Genomic DNA, 16779 nt, shown 5'->3' with positions numbered 1-16779 from the left:
ATTTAAAAAGAAACCAAGAAAGTCAAAATAGCCGTTTTATTAAAGAATACAAAAAAGTAGTCCCTCCTGGCTGCCGCTATGCATCGACGGTCGTTATGCAACACACTTTAGCGTCCCTCCGAGAGAAGGCTCCGATAGAGTGGTTCGCCGGCAATTTATTTATTTACGCCGATTACGCCTTCCCGGAGGTCGAAGGATATATTTCCCCGTTGGTGAATCCCCTCCTCCATGGTCAAGTTAAATCTCCGTGTGATAGTTTCTTACGATACTTTGTAACGGTTTCCTCTTCAAGGCGCGGAGTGATACTTTCACAAAATGATCGGGCGTCATAGCAGTTGTGTATACGCTAATTATACAACAGTTGGGAACCAATCAGATCGCTGGATTTAGGTCCCCCATTGTATAAATAATAATTGACGATAGGCGTTAGACCTACATAAAATGGCTGTGTCTAATTTAAGAAAATGATCGAGCACGGTTCATCAACAGGGGTCAGTCGCCCTCCTTGCTTGACAGCCACAGCACCCAAGTCGGCCCGCGGGGGGCGTCCCAACCTACTGCTACGGTTTCCATATACCATTCTGGTAACATGGTAGCCTACATTAGGTGCATTAGGTAGACTTACACAATAGGCATTCACACGCTGGTCAAATGCTTTCTCTTGGTTTTCGAAGTAGTGGTTCCTTAGGTGAAATTCGCGGAATATTTCCAACGAAACACCATAAGCCTATTTTACCAACGACGTTAAATAAACACACCTTATCAGAGATCCTTCACAGTAGAAACTCAAACAGGTCTATAGCCAACAAAAAAACAACAACGACTAGCCTACAGGGGGAATTCATATTTGACTAAGTAAACCTCCAATGAAGAGTCGTCATCTACTGATAAGACTGTAGAAGAGTCCTCGATTTGAATTGAAGAAATCATTCAAATGTGGATGCAAGGTGAGGACCGGGTAAGTGCCTGGTGAGGACCCCCCCGCCGCAAAACACAGAGGCCTCCCCGGCTCCCCCCGAAGAGCAGCCTGCCTGCTGCTCTTCGGGGACAACGCTCCTTCAAAACCCGGCGTGTGCCTCATCTCCGCGTTCCTAGGGCGACAACACAAGCACGCCCATTGGTCAATCCGTTCTGACGTCAGCGAAATATCGGGAATTCCTCTCCCCGCGGTTATTAGTGAACTGGAGGTGAGCAGCAGCAACTTATTCCAGGCACACAACAAGTACACATCTGAACGGACCCAGACGTGCAGCCTTCAGAAAGGGCCACCGCTGTCTGTCAGCCCCTCTCGCTCCGGGCGATCATGTGTTCGCGGCCCATTGGAGCGTCCACGGATGTACAGCAACAGGTTTAATGGACAACTCAAAAAGAGTTGCTCCACCTCTTCGCCATCCGTTCCTAGTCATAGCTGTTCAGGATCTAAGAAGGGCTCTGCTCAAGTGACTCCAAGAGTCACGACTTGCATGTAAGTGTATTTTTCGAAATGAAAACCTGTCTCTTCTGTGTAGTGCTGACCCATCAACTAGTTGCCTTGTTGTTGTTTTTTAACCCATGGTGATGACATCCCAGTATACCGGTTGGTTTGACTGGCGAAGTGGCTTTCTGGAGGAGCGTGTGAGTGCTCCTGTTTTTAACTCACGCGTGTAGATCATGTGCGTGTGAGCTGAGATCATGTTACACCGACCCGGACGTAGCCTGCTTGGCAGCAACAGCAACAAAGTATAACGATGATGGGGTCCCAACCAACAGTATCCTTTTATCAGCTCAAAACAATCAATACAACTCCTGGAGCTGCTAACCCACAAGAAAAAAAAAGCAATTTAAACAGAAGGAAGTTATTTTCTTTTCAGTATTTTCTTTTTGTATCTGAAAACTCCAATGTCAAGGAAACTTGAGAAAAATAGCAGGCAAACATCTCCTGAAAGATAGCGCAGAATAGTTTGCAGCCTTGTGTCAAACTTCACAGTGTGTGTGTGTGTGTGTGTGTGTGTGTGTGTGTGTGTGTGTGTGTGTGTGTGTGTGTGTGTGTGTGTGTGTGTGTGTGTGTGTGTGTGTGTGTGTGTGTGTGTGTGTGTGTCCTTCTGCGGGACCTCTCATTCAACTGTGCTCCTTCCCACTCTCTACCCCCAAAGCCCTGCCACTCTGCATGCCCGTTGCAGTGTGATTAAATATCTGCAGCGCAGTACAGTGTATACAGCAACCGCTCACACACTCGGGGCTGTTGCGTCAATGCCGGCTCTCAGGTTAAACTTGTTAGTCTGGAAAATGTCCACACAGCCAGGGACACCAGCCACCGTGAGCATGTGTGGCCTACCCCTCTTCCGTTCCCGGAGGGCTCAGTTTCCCCTGGCGTACTGTGTGTGTGTGTGTGTGTGTGTGTGTGTGTGTGTGTGTGTGTGTGTGTGTGTGTGTGTGTGTGTGTGTGTGTGTGTGTGTGTGTGTGTGTGTGTGTGTGTGTGGGATCAGTGACAGTGTGTGAGAGTGAGAGAACGTGACGGTGGCTCAAACCAGCGTCTCCCTCTAAACGCCCTCTGAGCTCCGCGGCAGGTAGAGTGGCGTCTTTAAATAGATAAGTGCTTTAGCGGTGCGTCTCGGCGTGGGGCCCAGAGCTCTGACCAAGGTGACTGCTAGGCTCAGTCCCCGGCCCCCACAGCGTGATTCAGCAGAACTGTGTGTGTGTGTGTGTGTGTGTGTGTGTGTGTGTGTGTGTGTGTGTGTGTGTGTGTGTGTGTGTGTGTGTGTGTGTGTGTGTGTGTGTGTGTGTGTGTGTGTGTGTGTGCTCTCACTGGGGGGCTGGGTCAGGGGTCTCCTATTGATTCGCCTCCCCGGTGTGCCTTCAAAGAGCCCACTCCTCAGAGAGTCCCCCCCCCCCAGAGCCGCTGAGACTCGGAGAGCCAAACTACTGATGAATTATTGATGTTTGTGTGTTTTCATCGCTCGTTTTTATTTATCCTAAGTGACAGCATGGCTGTGATGCTGACAGTAGGTGATATTTATACATGTGTGTGTGTGTTCTCTCTCTCTCTCTCTCTCTCTCTCTCTCTCTCTCTCTCTCTCTCTCTCTCTCTCTCTCTCTCTCTCTCTCTCTCTCTCTCTCTCTCTCTCTCTCTCTCTCTCTCTTCCCCCCCCCACAGGGCAGCCATGTTCCCTGATGCCCTGGAGTCGGCGGGGCGTGTGGAGGGCCTTCCCCTGTCCTACCCCGACTCCCTATCGGAGGTAGAGGATGCAGAGGCCCTGGAGAAGGAGCCCAAGAACCGGGGCCGGTACCGACACAGCCTGCAGCTGCTCAAGCCCTTCAGGATCACGCACAAGTAAACAAGCCTCACATCCGTCGATGTAGACTGTCGCGTATCAGACCACCGAGTCATGAGCCTGTCTGCCTGACGAACCTAGGAAAGGCTTGGCCCTTAGGGAAGGAAAACCTGATTCTATACACACACACACACACACACACACACACACACACACACACACACACACACACACACACACACACACACACACACACACACACACACACACACACACACACACACACACACACACACACACACACACACACACATTGTGCTGTCACGTTCTGTAAATACCCACACATATGTATGTACACACTTGCTGTACGTGCACGTTCGTCATTAGCTGTGGCTTGAGGGCTGTGAGCGAGATAAGGGCTCTTATCCCCCATCAGCAGACCTCTCTGTCGGAACACGTGAGGTCTGATAGCCTGCACCGCCATTTTGAACATCACTTCCTCAGATTTTGTGAAGAGCATGTGAATGACTGTGCAAACATATTCGGCCATGTTTGATCTATCATGAGGGGAAAGACTTTTTCAACCCAGCCTCGTCTCACTCTCGTTCACTCACTCACTCACTCACTCACTCACTCACTCACTCACTCACTCACTCACTCACTCACTCACTCACTCACACTCTCTCTCGTTCTCACTCTCCCTCACTCCCTCACTCCCTCACTCACTCACTCACTCACTCACTCACTCCCTCACTCACTCACTCACTGACTCACTCACTCACTCCTTCTCTCTCTCGTTCTCACACTCACTCACTCACTCACTCACTCACTCACTCACTCACTCACTCACTCACTCACTCACTCACTCAAGTGCCCCCCCCCCCCAAGTTCCCATGTTGTTGTGATCCATAGCACCTAACCCCCCCGCCCCTATTTGTTGTTGACCTGCAGACACCAGCACCCAGTTGACAACGCAGGGCTCTTCTCCTTCATGACCCTCCACTGGCTCACCCCGCTGGCGCTCAAGGCCTACCGCGCGTCCAGCCTGGGCATCCACGACGTCTGCGGCCTGTCGTGCCACGAAGCCGCCGAGACCAACTGCCAAAGGTGAGCTCAGGTTCCCCCCAAGAGCGGGGGAGTGGATGGTGACAAAGTACTCTGGATTCGGATCCATGGTTTTGGTTGTTGTGTGGGAAAGTGTTACGTCAAAGTTTCAAGCAAAAACTTTTTTGGTATGTTTTGTTTTTTGGTGAGGATTTCCCCCACAGTTACTTATCTACAGAATAAGAAATGATTCTGAATATGTGAGTCCACTAATGGAATCTGCTCTAATAGCTAACTAAAATATCTATTTAACCATGGTAGTGTTTATATCATGAGGATTTAGAACTCTACCCGGTGAACTTATTTTTTTAAGGGCCTTGTTATTTATCCTTCCACTCTTTATTGAGGCGTGGTTGTATTTGAAGCATCCATTACGTTCGGTGCTGTTACTCCCACCCTGAATGTTTTCTAAATCAAAGGTCAACCGACGGGATTACTCAGTTTGGTAAATGTTGAAACCCTAATGTATGAGATTGACTGATGTGGCAGCTCAGGGCAAACACAAGCACCCCCTGAAGTATGCTTGGGGGGGCTTAAGAATCCTTAGACCCCTCCAGGTGCGACCATTATTGCACAATAGATGAGGTGTGTGTGTGTGTGTGTGTGTGTGTGTGTGTGTGTGTGTGTGTGTGTGTGTGTGTGTGTGTGTGTGTGTGTGTGTGTGTGTGTGTGTGTGTGTGTGTGTGTGTGTGTGTGTGTGTGTGTGTCCTCTGTCCTGAAGTACATACAATTTCCAGAAGCCTTGAATCATAATAGTAGTACAATAGTTGACATTCTGGGTAAAACTCAGATCCTCATAAAAACCAGGATGACTCCTTCTCTAAACACTACGTGAATGTACTGTTGTGCGCGTGTGCCTGCTAATAACAAAGAGGCTTACATTCATGTCGCAAATAATGGACCATTGTGCAAGCTTGTGTGTGTACACCTTATCTCTATGTAGGTGTGTACTCTGCTGTTTGTCCATGCGTGTCTGAACATATGTAGGAAGTCTTTGTAGCTGGGGCATCAACAGAGGAACATCAAGCCTCCAGCCTCCAGCCCAATAGAGTGGAGATGGGCCCACACACGCATGGTGTCCAATAATAGAGAGGATTAGAGATTAGGGTGAGCGTGAGTCCGGCGACTGTGTGTTGTTGCGTCACTAACACGACTACCCGTTGTGCACCTGTGTCTCGCTCTCTCTCGCACACTCGTCAGAGGACTCTATGAACATCCTCTGAGGCCCCAAGTTCAAATCATTGACTTAAAGGGGAAATCCTTGCACATCTGCCAGCTGTCCTCTGGCCAAGACACGGTACAGAGCGCGCTGATTGTAACAAACATGACGTCAGCAAGACACCGTTGGTGCTGTAGGATAGGTGGATTTATGTTCATTACGCAATAGAGGAAGTATCCTCGTGCACTGTGCTCCCGTGTCTGTGCTTGTACCGTAACAGTTGCTCTCATCGGATCTATTGATTTTTAAATCTTTATTTTAACTAAGAAACTGGAAATGTGAATCCCCTGTGCACTTCTTGTGTCTTTTTCCCGGACTCCAAACTAACATCCGATGACGCATATGTTGTCCTGGGTTCAATGTCTGCGAGGTCTCTGAACCACAAACTTGTACCCTTAGTGTGCGGTGACTCAGTAGGGGAGCGAAGGCCTGATGTCGATGTGTCTGGACTTGTACTACAGGTGTTTGCATGGGCCATCCACTGCAGTCCATTTGCATGACGTGTTCCACCCCAACGTTTGCGAGATAAGGGGAATGGTGTAGGATCTTCTTGGCAAGGGTGGCTGGAACACTGCCGAGGGCTTGGCTCTGTGTTTACATAGCCAGGACAGTTATGCAACCCAACCGCCTAGGAGAGGATCAGAGAGGGGGGAGAGGAGGGAGGGAGAGTCCTGGGAGAGTTGACACTTGAGAGTGTGCAGTGAGGTGCAAACCATCAATGCGATGTCTTGGTTTACACACTCTGGGAAAGCCGTCCTTGTGTCTATTTGTTTGCTCTTTCAGACTCTGAGAGTTCTGCTCCAATCAAAACACTTCAGTCCAGCTGGAGGTAGATGGGCTCTCGGCTCAGATTGGACTGGTGTTGTTCAGAGCTTAAGGAAAGTTGCCAGACAGGAAAACTGTTAAAAAAACAAGTTTTATAAGAAAGTTCTTGACTTTCTTTGTATTTCAACCAGACTTTACTTGGGTTTTTGAGCTACACCGGGTAGATGTTTGTAAGGCTTTCCAATTTCATTATAGTAGTTTTATTATTGTTGTTTGTTGTAGTATGTTTTTCTATTGTATTCAATGAATGTTTTATGGATTGCTCACAGTTAAAAAATATCCATCCATCCATCCATACGTGTATATATGTACGATTAAAAGAGACTGACTTCAGATCCCACTTCCTAGCACTATTTCACTCAGGAATAACGAGCAGCGCTGTGCACTGGGAGTGGGTCGGCCGGTCGCTCAGTCCCTGATACCATTTTAATAAAACCATTAGGGCCTAAACGAGTCTCAGCAGCTGTGCTCCACACTGCCTTTATAGAGTCATTAGCAGCCATGCATTCGGCCGACAAGATACGTCGGCCCCTTTATGGGACATTATGCGGCGCCACCGCGGCATTAGCAGCATTAGCCAGATCTTTTAGCATTTATGGCGGTAATTCCAACAGCCTCGTTACGGATGGTGTCATTCCAACCCGACGAAAAGCCGGCACATGACCACGGGCCAGCGTGACCTTGTCTCGCGGTGGGGCCGGTGAAGGATGTGGCGTCGGCGTGCGGGGTCCGCCGGTATCGTGTATCTGCCTCGCTCAGCCCCGCGGCTAGCCTTTATTATTTAGCGGTGGTGCGGTGGCGTGCTGCTGAGATTGTTTCCTTCCCCACTGTTTGGTGTTTGTTTTCCCTTCCCCTTTGGACTGCTGTTGTTTGCAATGCAGGCCCGAGTTTTCAGAGCTTCCTCCTATTCTTTCGTGTGTGTGTGTGTGTGTGTGTGTGTGTGTGTGTGTGTGTGTGTGTGTGTGTGTGTGTGTGTGTGTGTGTGTGTGTGTGTGTGTGTGTGTGTGTGTGTGTGTGTGTGTGTGTGTGTGTGTGTGTGTGTGTGTGTATCAGCTTTTATTCACCTCAAGAACAGCTTCGGTAAAAAATATATGGATATTCGTATTTTCACAAAACACTCATCTCCTCATCATGTCGAAAGTTTGAATCATCCATAATTAGTGTAAATGTACTGCATTTAGCGCTTTTATCCAAAGCGCTTTACAATATTGCCTGACATTCACCCATTCTTGGACACATTCACACACCAACGGCGGAGTCAACCATGCAAGGCGACGGCCATCTCGTCGGGATCAGTAAGGGTGAGGTGCCTTGCTCAGGGACACCTCGACACTCTAGTTTGAGCCGGCGATCTGACTATCCACCTTGTGTTTAGCAGCCAACCCGCTCTACCTCCTGAGCTACTGCCGCCCAAAACGCTGTAGTAGCTTGAAAACCCTTGTTGTCGTGTACATTACAATGCTTCTCGTCTCCGTCCCCAGACTGGAGTCCATGTGGAACGAGGAGCTGAAGAGAGGCGGTAAAGACGGGCCCTCCCTGACCCGGGTTCTCTGGAGGTTCTGCCAGACCCGCATGCTGGTGGCCATCTTCGCCCTGCTGCTCACCATGGTGGCTGGCTTCGTGGGGCCTGTGAGTACCCCTCTCTCTCTTCTCCTCTCGTGCGGTCTGCCGATCGGGGGCCGTTCAGTCGCCGGTTCGAATCCCGAGTCCGACGGTATTTTTAACAGAATCTCTTCAGCCTGTCTCACGCCGGTCTGGAAATTGAAACGAAAATGTAGCGAAGATATAATAACAAAGCCTAGACAGGGAAGCCCACAGCAGGAACACAGATTAGCTGGTTTGTGCCCAGTCACGCTTTGGTCACAAATAGGCCGGAAGGGGTTTTTTTCTGCCAGGATTCTGGCTTTGTGTTCTAATCTTCCTAATAGAACGAAAGAAAGAAGTAATTAATATTGCAACAAAATGCTCACCCTTTTCTTTTTTTTGCTCTTTTGTTTAGAGTTTCCTTTTGCTCAGATGTTTGAATGGAGAGCATTGTTCGTAGGCATGCCTGTTTGTTCTGGGGATGGCTCATTGTACACTACATGCATCCAACGACCGCTAATACCATTAAGTGGATTTGGACGTTGCACCGTGATGTATTGGACTCGCATTCCAAGATTTGTTGGCGTTGGTACGGTGCTGTCTGCATATAAGTCCGTTCATAGACCTAGTGTATCTCTATGGACATCAAAGCTTTTTTTCTTTTCAGTGAGTCAACATTTTAACAGACCTTTTATTTGTTCATATATTTAATGTTTTTTACTTTGTTTCGACATCCATTTTCTAATTTTCTTTAATTAGTCAGTTCCCTATGTTCCACTCTTCTTTGTTTTCATTTCTCCTCCTTCCCTCCTCCTCCTCCCCCCCACTAACCTCCCCTCTGTCGCCCCCCTGGCTCTCCAACCCGTGGCCCTGGCTCCTCCCAGGCCCTCCTGGTGCGGGCCCTGCTGGAGTACTCCCAGAGCGTGGAGGGCTGGCTGCCCTACGGCCTGTCCCTGGTGGCGGGCGTGGTCCTCACGGAGCTGCTGCGCTCCTGGTCGCTGGCCCTCATGTGGGCCGTCAACTACCGCACGGCCGCCCGTCTCCGGGGGGCCGCACTCACCTTCGCCTTCCACAAGATCCTCCGCCTGCGCAACACCAAGGACATCAGCCCCGGGGAGGTAGAGCTGGTTACAACAGATTAGATCCATCCTCATTTGTCGTTGTAACACATACATCGAAATGAAATGCTACCTCAAAAAGATCATTGAGGTAGTATGCATAAATAAATAAATAGAAACTATAAATAAAGTACTGCTATAGGCATTAAAAAAGCACTTCAGACACGCCCACACAAACATCCACATTCATGGTTTGTTTTTCCGCGTAGTAGCGATATGCCGTTTAGCGAGACCCCCGCTTGTTTAAGGATCTGACCTGCTGCAGTCGTATGCTGCTTGATGTTTCCCTCTCTTTCTTTTCAATCCATCTTCCCCAATGGTTTAGCAGGGCCGGTGCTGGCCGTTTCGGTGCCCTACACGAGCGGCGCGAGCGGGGGGGTCTCTTTTTATATAATAGGTAAAACATCTAAATTGGCGAAATAGAGGGATAGGTTATACAATTAAGATAAAACAACGGTGGGCCTCTTCATAACTAATTTATATATTTTTGTAATTCAATAATGTAATTTATTTTTATTTTTTGGGTTTTTTATAAACCTTAATTTTTGGTGCCCCCCAGGTGGGCCTGGGTTTAGCGCCCGGATACTTGGTCAGTGATGGCTCTGATGCTCCATCTAGATCACTCAGGTCCTCTGGCCTTATACTTGTTCCCCGAGTGAGGACAGAGACCTATGGGGAGGCGGCATTTATTGTCCGTGGTCCTCGCCTCTGGAACAGCCTGCCGGAGGAGCTGAGGTCATCCCAATCTGGGAGAACCTTTAAAATAACCTTTAAAACACACCTATTAGCTCAGCATTTTCTTCATCCATTTAATTTATAATTGTTGGTATTATTTTCATGGTATTCTAAAGTACCTTTTATTGCATTTTTGCACGAAAGGCGCTATATAAATAAAGTTTGATTTGATTCCCTGTCCCCGTCCTGTCCGTAGAGTCAACATTAAGCTTCCATTCTTAGCCGAGTCAGCCTCCTGGTCTCGTATTACCTTTAGAACCGCTCGACGTTAGCTTCGGCTTCGCCATCTCCTTCACCCAACGTGTGAATATTGGGAGAGGTTCTGGGAGACGTCTGAGATGTTCTGAGTGTTCCTGTGTTCCCCGTCCAGCTGATCAACATCTGCTCCAGCGACGGGCAGCGGCTGTACGAGGCGGTGTTGATGGGCTGCCTGCTGGCCGGGGGGCCGCTGGTGGGGGTCCTGGGCCTGGCCTACACCACCTACTTCCTGGGACCCACCGCTCTGGTGGGCTCGGCCATCTTCATCTTCTTCTACCCGACCATGGTGAGGCTAAGGACGCCATGTAGGGCTCTGATCAAAAGCACCGCGCTATCTCTCTCACTTCCAGGCGGCTCTGAAGCCGGCTGTCATTCCCCGAAACCAGAAACGCTCCAAAAGTCCCGGGCAAGGTTTTTCCTGATGCAATATTTTGCCTGCTTTGTCGTCACCCCGCTGAAGTTGTCCTGCCCATTGCAAAAGTTATAAAAGTGAAAACCTTTTTTCTTTTATTATTATGTTTTTTTTTACTTTTTGCCCTCTCCAAAATGTAATTCCCCTTCATGTCTGCCAACAGATAGAGGATGGGATGTGGCAAATTTGTAATTGTTTTTGCCGACTTTCCCGACGACAGAAGTCATTGGTCAATGTCAATCTGGTTCGGGCCTCAGTGTTGGTTCCAGGCCAACGTATTCCCGTGCAAGAGCTATTTATTCCCAGGGACTCCCATTCCTGTGCAGGACAGTGCAGGTCACCCCTGCCAACAATAACACTCGGACCGCCTGCAGGGTTATCAGCAACACCATCTGTACCGCTGTCGAACCTCGAGTCGCTCTCTAAGATCCACTGATGTATGCTTCTGGTTTCAGTTCCCCTCCTCGAGGTGCCTAATTCTCTCTATCATCATTTCCACTCAACCATGGCGGCAACCCCTTCCCCTCTTCCCCGACGAGCAGATGCTGGCATCGCGTCTGACGGCGTACTTTCGCAGGAAGTGCGTGACCGTGACGGACCGGCGTGTGAGGCTCATGAACGAGATCCTCGGCTGCATAAAGTTCATCAAGATGTACTGCTGGGAGGATGTCTTCGCCCAGAACATACACAGTAAGCGCCGCAGTCACCGTGACTCAGCAGGGTTTCCAAACCAACCACACTTCCTGTTTTGTGTTTTTTTTTTTTTTTTTTGGTCAGCCAACTTCACCCGAGCCCAGCATTAGTCACCCGCACGCACGCATGCCATCTCCCATCGGCTTTATTTCTGCACCACTTCTAATGGCCGTCTCCTTAGTGAAGAGCCACTTAATTTAAACACGGCAAATTATAAAATAAATTGCCAATTTATTTCCCCCCCCCCCCCCCCTCCCAGAGTAGCAAGCAATCTGCCCCTGACCGGTCGGTCCCCGCAATCAGAGACGATTCCTTCTTCATCTTGGAGGTTAATTCGGGTGGCTGTGAGTTTAGAGCAGGTCTGCACAGCCCCCGTCCAGCTTAGCGCTGAATCTGCCGCTCACTTCTTTCCTTCGACGTGTGCCACATTATCCAGGTGGGAGGGAGTGTGGCTCACACCTCGGTGCCCTGTGATTTCTGTGATCACCAGTTAAATCTTCGTTTTAGTCCCAACTGAGTTTTTATTGTATTTCTCGCCTCGCTCTGTAATTATTTCTCTCCTCTTGTCGCCCAATTACCGCGTTGCTCGAGAGGACCGACTCGCAATAACAGCTCTTGTGTTCGTGTTGTATCGCGGTCGTTACGCCGACAACGACAATGCCCGATGTTCGCTCGGTGGCGTCGGGTCCACCTGGGAGTTATAAACCTTTTTTTTTTTTTTAGCTTCACTCGTTTCACATTTCACACACATTTTCCACCTCTGCTGAATATAACAGAAAGGCCCCTCTGGTGCGATGGCGCTGGGAACGGTTGCCCCTGAAGGAGAACGAGGTTGTAGGTGCCTTGTGGAATACTTACACAGAGAGACAAGCCTAGAGAGAGAGAGAGACAGAGAGGCAAGCAGTCGGTCTCTTTCATACCATGTATGGGTACGGCCCCTTCTGTTCCCCCCCCCCCCCCCACCGCCTTCTATTTCTGTGTGTGTGTGTGTGTGTGTGTGTGTGTGTGTGTGTGTGTGTGTGTGTGTGTGTGTGTGTGTGTGTGTGTGTGTGTGTGTGTGTGTGTGTGTGTGTGTGTGTGTGTGTGTGTGTGTGTGTGTGTGTGTGTGTGTGGCCAGTCCCGATGCGAGCCCGGGCACTCTCTTCAACAGGCTTGTGCAGACCTGTATCGATTATTCCTCTTAATTCCTAAACCGCCCATACCCTTGAAACCCACCACTAATTCTCTGTTGTTCATGGTTTGGCCTACGGTACGGTAAATATTTATATAGGATTTAACATTACTACATCTGTCTGTCTCTTTCCCTCTCTCCCTCTCTCTAAAGAGGTGCGTACGGAGGAGAAGAAGATTCTAGAAAGGGCCGGTGTTGTCCAGAGCCTCACGGTCGGTGTGGCTCCGGTCGTCGTGGTGATCGCCAGTGTGTGCACGTTCACCTTGCACATGGCCTTGGGCTATGACCTCACTGCCTCTCAGGTAGGATTCTACCACATTGTAAAAGGCCACAGGCTGTGTTTGTTCTCCACTGATACAGGACACCGTAAACAGTGTAATGCTGAGAAATATAAACTTGTAGCACACAGATGGCTACTGAAACGTGATCCTTTGTAAATAGACGACACCTGACAGTAAAAAGCGCACACAAACGTAGAGGCGATGCCTCTTTATGACTGAAACACCAAGTTCTTATCTATGTGTTTGCATTTGTCAAAGGTTTGGTTTGCTTTTCTTATCCAACCAAAGCTAATCTCTCGCTCTCTCCCTCTCTCTCTCACAGGCCTTCACCGTGGTGGCTGTCTTCAACTCCATGACCTTTGCCCTCAAGGTTACCCCTCTGGCCGTGAGGTCTCTGTCAGAGGGATCCGTAGCGGTCAAAAGATTCCAGGTATGGGGGGGGGTGAAGATAGGGACATGCTTTTAACCCCTCGCTCTGCAGTGGACTGATGTTACAGAGACGGAGGTGAAAAAGCCCTGAAGCATCCCAGCTCAGGAGACTCGGGGTGACTTTGAGGCTACGCTAAATGGATTCCCTAAATAGATTCCCCTTCCCTCCCCTCCCCTCCCAGGCACCACACTGGTGTATCATTCAGGCCGTATGGAGGCACATGTTCATTATGCGAAACAATCATATGAACAAATGATCATAAACGACTACAGTCTCAATGAACAACAACAAAAAACAACAATCAGCTTTCTCAATCTGAAGCACTTTGAGCCTAGCCTGGCTCCGCCCGCCTAAGTACTTCCTCTCAATTTGAATTTCCCTTCAGTACTAGGTCTGGACCTGCTGTATGTAATTTGGTTTTCTGGTGCCGCCACAGCGGCCACCAATCAGCGAACAGAGGGCGTGTCTGAGAACAATGACGATAAAGTCGTACGCCAGTTTGAGTTGTTGTTGTAGGTCGGTAGTTGATTAACAATGTGCAATTTTTCCCTGATAAATTAAATTTAGACGAACAAAACCTGCAGCTGTCGTTGACGGACATTTTCGTGCAGACGCGCAAGGTGTTTGGTTTGTGTACAACCTGCGCGTGATTCCCGGCGCATGACATACGTCACAACCAAACGTTAGCGATTGGTTATGGCAGATCCAGAGTGGCACTGGGCAGATCCAATCATTTTAAACTTCAACAGACACCCGCCTTCAAGTGAGTTAACGTTTGTCAATTGATTAGGTCCAGACTCTCTGTACAAATGAAATGAAATGAAGTGAAGTACGAGAGTCTGGTAGAACCAGGCTACTTTGAGCCTGCCTCGTGTACGAAAAGTGCCATATAAATAAAGTTGCCTTGCCTATATGAAACGGGGGAAAAAGACCACGGCCCTTTCCATCATGTGTCCCCCCCCCCATCCCTATGGTAACCATTGCGTTCCCCCCCCCCCTCCCTCCCACAGAGGCTCTTCCTGATGGACGACCGAGAGGTCATCGTGTCCAAGATGGAGGAGCCGGCAAACGCCGTGGAGTTCCGCAACGTCACCCTGGCCTGGGAGAAGGCCCGCCCCCCGGCCGCCGGCCCCGCCCCCCACCACCAGGCGCCGGCCCCGCCTCCTCCCCCCCCGACGCCCAGGAGGAAGGCCTTCCCCAGGGGGGGCATGAGGCGGGCGCTGCGGCGGGAGAAGCTCAGCCTGTACCTCACCAAGGAGGAGGAGGTGGGGGGGGGCAAGGGGCGGGCGGAGCCGGCGGTGGACCAGAGCCTGCTCACCAACATGGAGCAGGAGAGCCCCCAGAGCACCGTCTCCTCCGCGGGGAGCATGCGCCCGCCGCTGCACAAGACGCTGCACTGCATCGACCTGCGCGTCAAGCGCGTACGTGGAGAGAGGGTGGCGGCGGCGGCTAGCTGTTAGCCACTAGCTGCTGCACATACACATGCTAACGGTTCGCTAGCGGTTGATAACAGTTGCTACTAGCGGCTGTTAACGGTCGCTAGCGGTTGCTAACGGTTGATAACAGTTGCTAGCGGCTGTTAATGGTCGCTCATACAGACACTCACTCAGTCACTCAGGTGTTTTTTGCTGATATCAGTGTTGGTCGTAACCCCCCCCCCCCCCTCCTCTTGGCTCCGCCCCCAGGGCTCCCTGGTGGGGATCTGTGGAGGTGTTGGGAGTGGGAAGAGCTCCCTGCTCTCGGCTCTGCTGGGCCAGGTGAGTGTCCGCCAACGTCCAAACCGTTCTCCGTAGATCTTCTTTCATGTAGTTTAATGTCAGACCTGCAGCCTTAACAAAATCCAAGTTCGGCTTCCAACTTCGTCCTGGTCCTTCTCGGGTAACGAGTTGTGTGTTTCCTCCCCGCCCCGGGTGGCTGTGCTCCAGATGACCTTGCTGGAGGGCAGCGTTGCAGCCAGCGGCGCTTTTGCCTACGTGTCTCAGCAGGCCTGGATCCTGAACAACTCGCTCAAGGAGAACATCCTGTTCGGGCAGCAGTACGACCAAGACAAGTGAGAGACGCTTCCCTTGAAATGATAATAATAATCCATTGTATTTGCAAGGCACCTGTTGCCTCTCGTGTGTGTGTGTGTGTGTGTGTGTGTGTGTGTGTGTGTGTGTGTGTGTGTGTGTGTGTGTGTGTGTGTGTGTGTGTGTGTGTGTGTGTGTGTGTGTGTGTGTGTGTGTGTGTGTGTGTGTGTGTGTGTGTGTGTGCCTCTACTGTTTGACCTACCCTCCTTAACCCTCCCTGCCCCCACCCTATCCCCCCATTCTCAATGTTTATCGACCTTGGGTACTCTGACAGACGATATATAAATTACAGTTATTATCATTATGTGTGTGTGTGTGGGGATAGGACCCCCCTCAGTGTTTGTCAGTAACAAAGTGGTTTCAGTGTTTTCATGGCCTCACTGACACGGTGGTGTCCTCCTCCTTCAGGTACAGCGCCGTCCTGGAGGCCTGCTGCCTCCTCCCTGACCTAGCCGACCTGCCTTATGGAGACATGACGGAGGTAGGGCCGACACCACACCACCAGCAGTCAAAAGTGCTCTGCATGCTGCTCCTTTGTGTACTCCCACACTTCCCCATCACTGCAGGGATGGTGACGTGGTTGAGCGGTCAGTGGATATGGTTCTGGGCTTTATTACCAATGTCGAAATTCTCATTTGAGCAACATGCCTCAGCCCTGCCTACTCCTTTGTGGTATTTCTTGGAATGAATACTTTAAGTGAAATTCCCTGTAAATGTTTTTGATGAAAAACGTCTGCTAAATGGGTAGAATAGAGCAGCCGGAGATCATTGGCGATGCTTGTGATTGTGACAGGCAAGAGTTTTCTCTTGGGCTTTATAAAAGCTTTGTAGAAATAACTTCTGATTGAACACAGTCACAACAAAAGCCGGATCCTTCATAAGGATTCATGGTTTCTCTATCTTATCTTCTTCTCTCAAGACTGGTTAAAGTCTAAGAATGTAATATTAGATCAGATACAACTTTATTAATCCCCTGTAGGAGAAATTTGTTTTATTGCAACAGCCCAGCAGCAGCGGAAAAACACGGGACGAAAAATACAATACAATAAAAATACAAAGTACTAATACAAACAAAAATAAAACAAGGTAAATGCTAAAGTAAGGACAGGACAGAACAAGACAAACAGAACAAACAAAAACAAACGGGGCAAAAAAACTGACAGTATAAACAATATAAAATATAAATTATAAAGTTTAAAATATCAATTGTAAATTATATAGAGGCTAAGTACCAGAAATGCAATGTACACAAAGAGAAAGTATTAAGCCCCCCCCCTCCCCTCCAGATTGGTGAGCGGGGGGCTAACCTGAGCGGGGGCCAGAGACAGAGGGTCAGCCTGGCGCGGGCCCTGTACAGCGAGAGGCCCATCCTGCTGCTGGACGACCCCCTGAGCGCCGTGGACCCCCGCGTGGGGGCCCACCTCTTCAGGCACGCCATCAAGGGCCGGGCGGGGCCCCGGACAGTGCTGTTTGTCACGCACCAGTTGCAGGTACGCAGACCCTGAAATTATCTTGGGTTTGTTTACATTTAGATTGAGGGTGTTTAGCAGACGCTTTTATCCAAAGAGACTCACAATAAGTACAACTGTCATAAGAAGGTGGAACCATACATATATGTTGATCTATTT

At 49.6% G+C, this 16779-nt stretch overlaps 1 protein-coding gene across 1 annotated transcript in view; it reads left to right on the top strand.

Moving 5' to 3' along the window:
• Nucleotides 1-854: 854 nt before the first annotated feature.
• wu:fb13g09 (ATP-binding cassette sub-family C member 5) overlaps nucleotides 855-16779 on the top strand; it is a 35426-nt gene continuing 19501 nt past the window's right edge. Inside the window, exons 1-14 of the mRNA XM_056600204.1 lie at nucleotides 855-1465; nucleotides 3135-3311; nucleotides 4204-4359; nucleotides 7882-8029; nucleotides 8869-9102; nucleotides 10208-10381; nucleotides 11050-11197; nucleotides 12525-12673; nucleotides 12975-13082; nucleotides 14093-14503; nucleotides 14768-14839; nucleotides 15008-15132; nucleotides 15560-15632; nucleotides 16438-16641. Coding sequence (XP_056456179.1) covers nucleotides 1335-1465; nucleotides 3135-3311; nucleotides 4204-4359; nucleotides 7882-8029; nucleotides 8869-9102; nucleotides 10208-10381; nucleotides 11050-11197; nucleotides 12525-12673; nucleotides 12975-13082; nucleotides 14093-14503; nucleotides 14768-14839; nucleotides 15008-15132; nucleotides 15560-15632; nucleotides 16438-16641 — 2310 coding nt within the window. The 5' untranslated portion in view covers nucleotides 855-1334. The remainder of the gene's footprint in view (nucleotides 1466-3134; nucleotides 3312-4203; nucleotides 4360-7881; nucleotides 8030-8868; nucleotides 9103-10207; nucleotides 10382-11049; nucleotides 11198-12524; nucleotides 12674-12974; nucleotides 13083-14092; nucleotides 14504-14767; nucleotides 14840-15007; nucleotides 15133-15559; nucleotides 15633-16437; nucleotides 16642-16779) is intronic.

The sequence above is a fragment of the Gadus chalcogrammus genome, chromosome 10 (assembly GCF_026213295.1).
Source record: "Gadus chalcogrammus isolate NIFS_2021 chromosome 10, NIFS_Gcha_1.0, whole genome shotgun sequence".
NCBI lineage: Eukaryota > Metazoa > Chordata > Actinopteri > Gadiformes > Gadidae > Gadus > Gadus chalcogrammus.
This window is presented reverse-complemented; position numbering and strand designations above follow the sequence as displayed.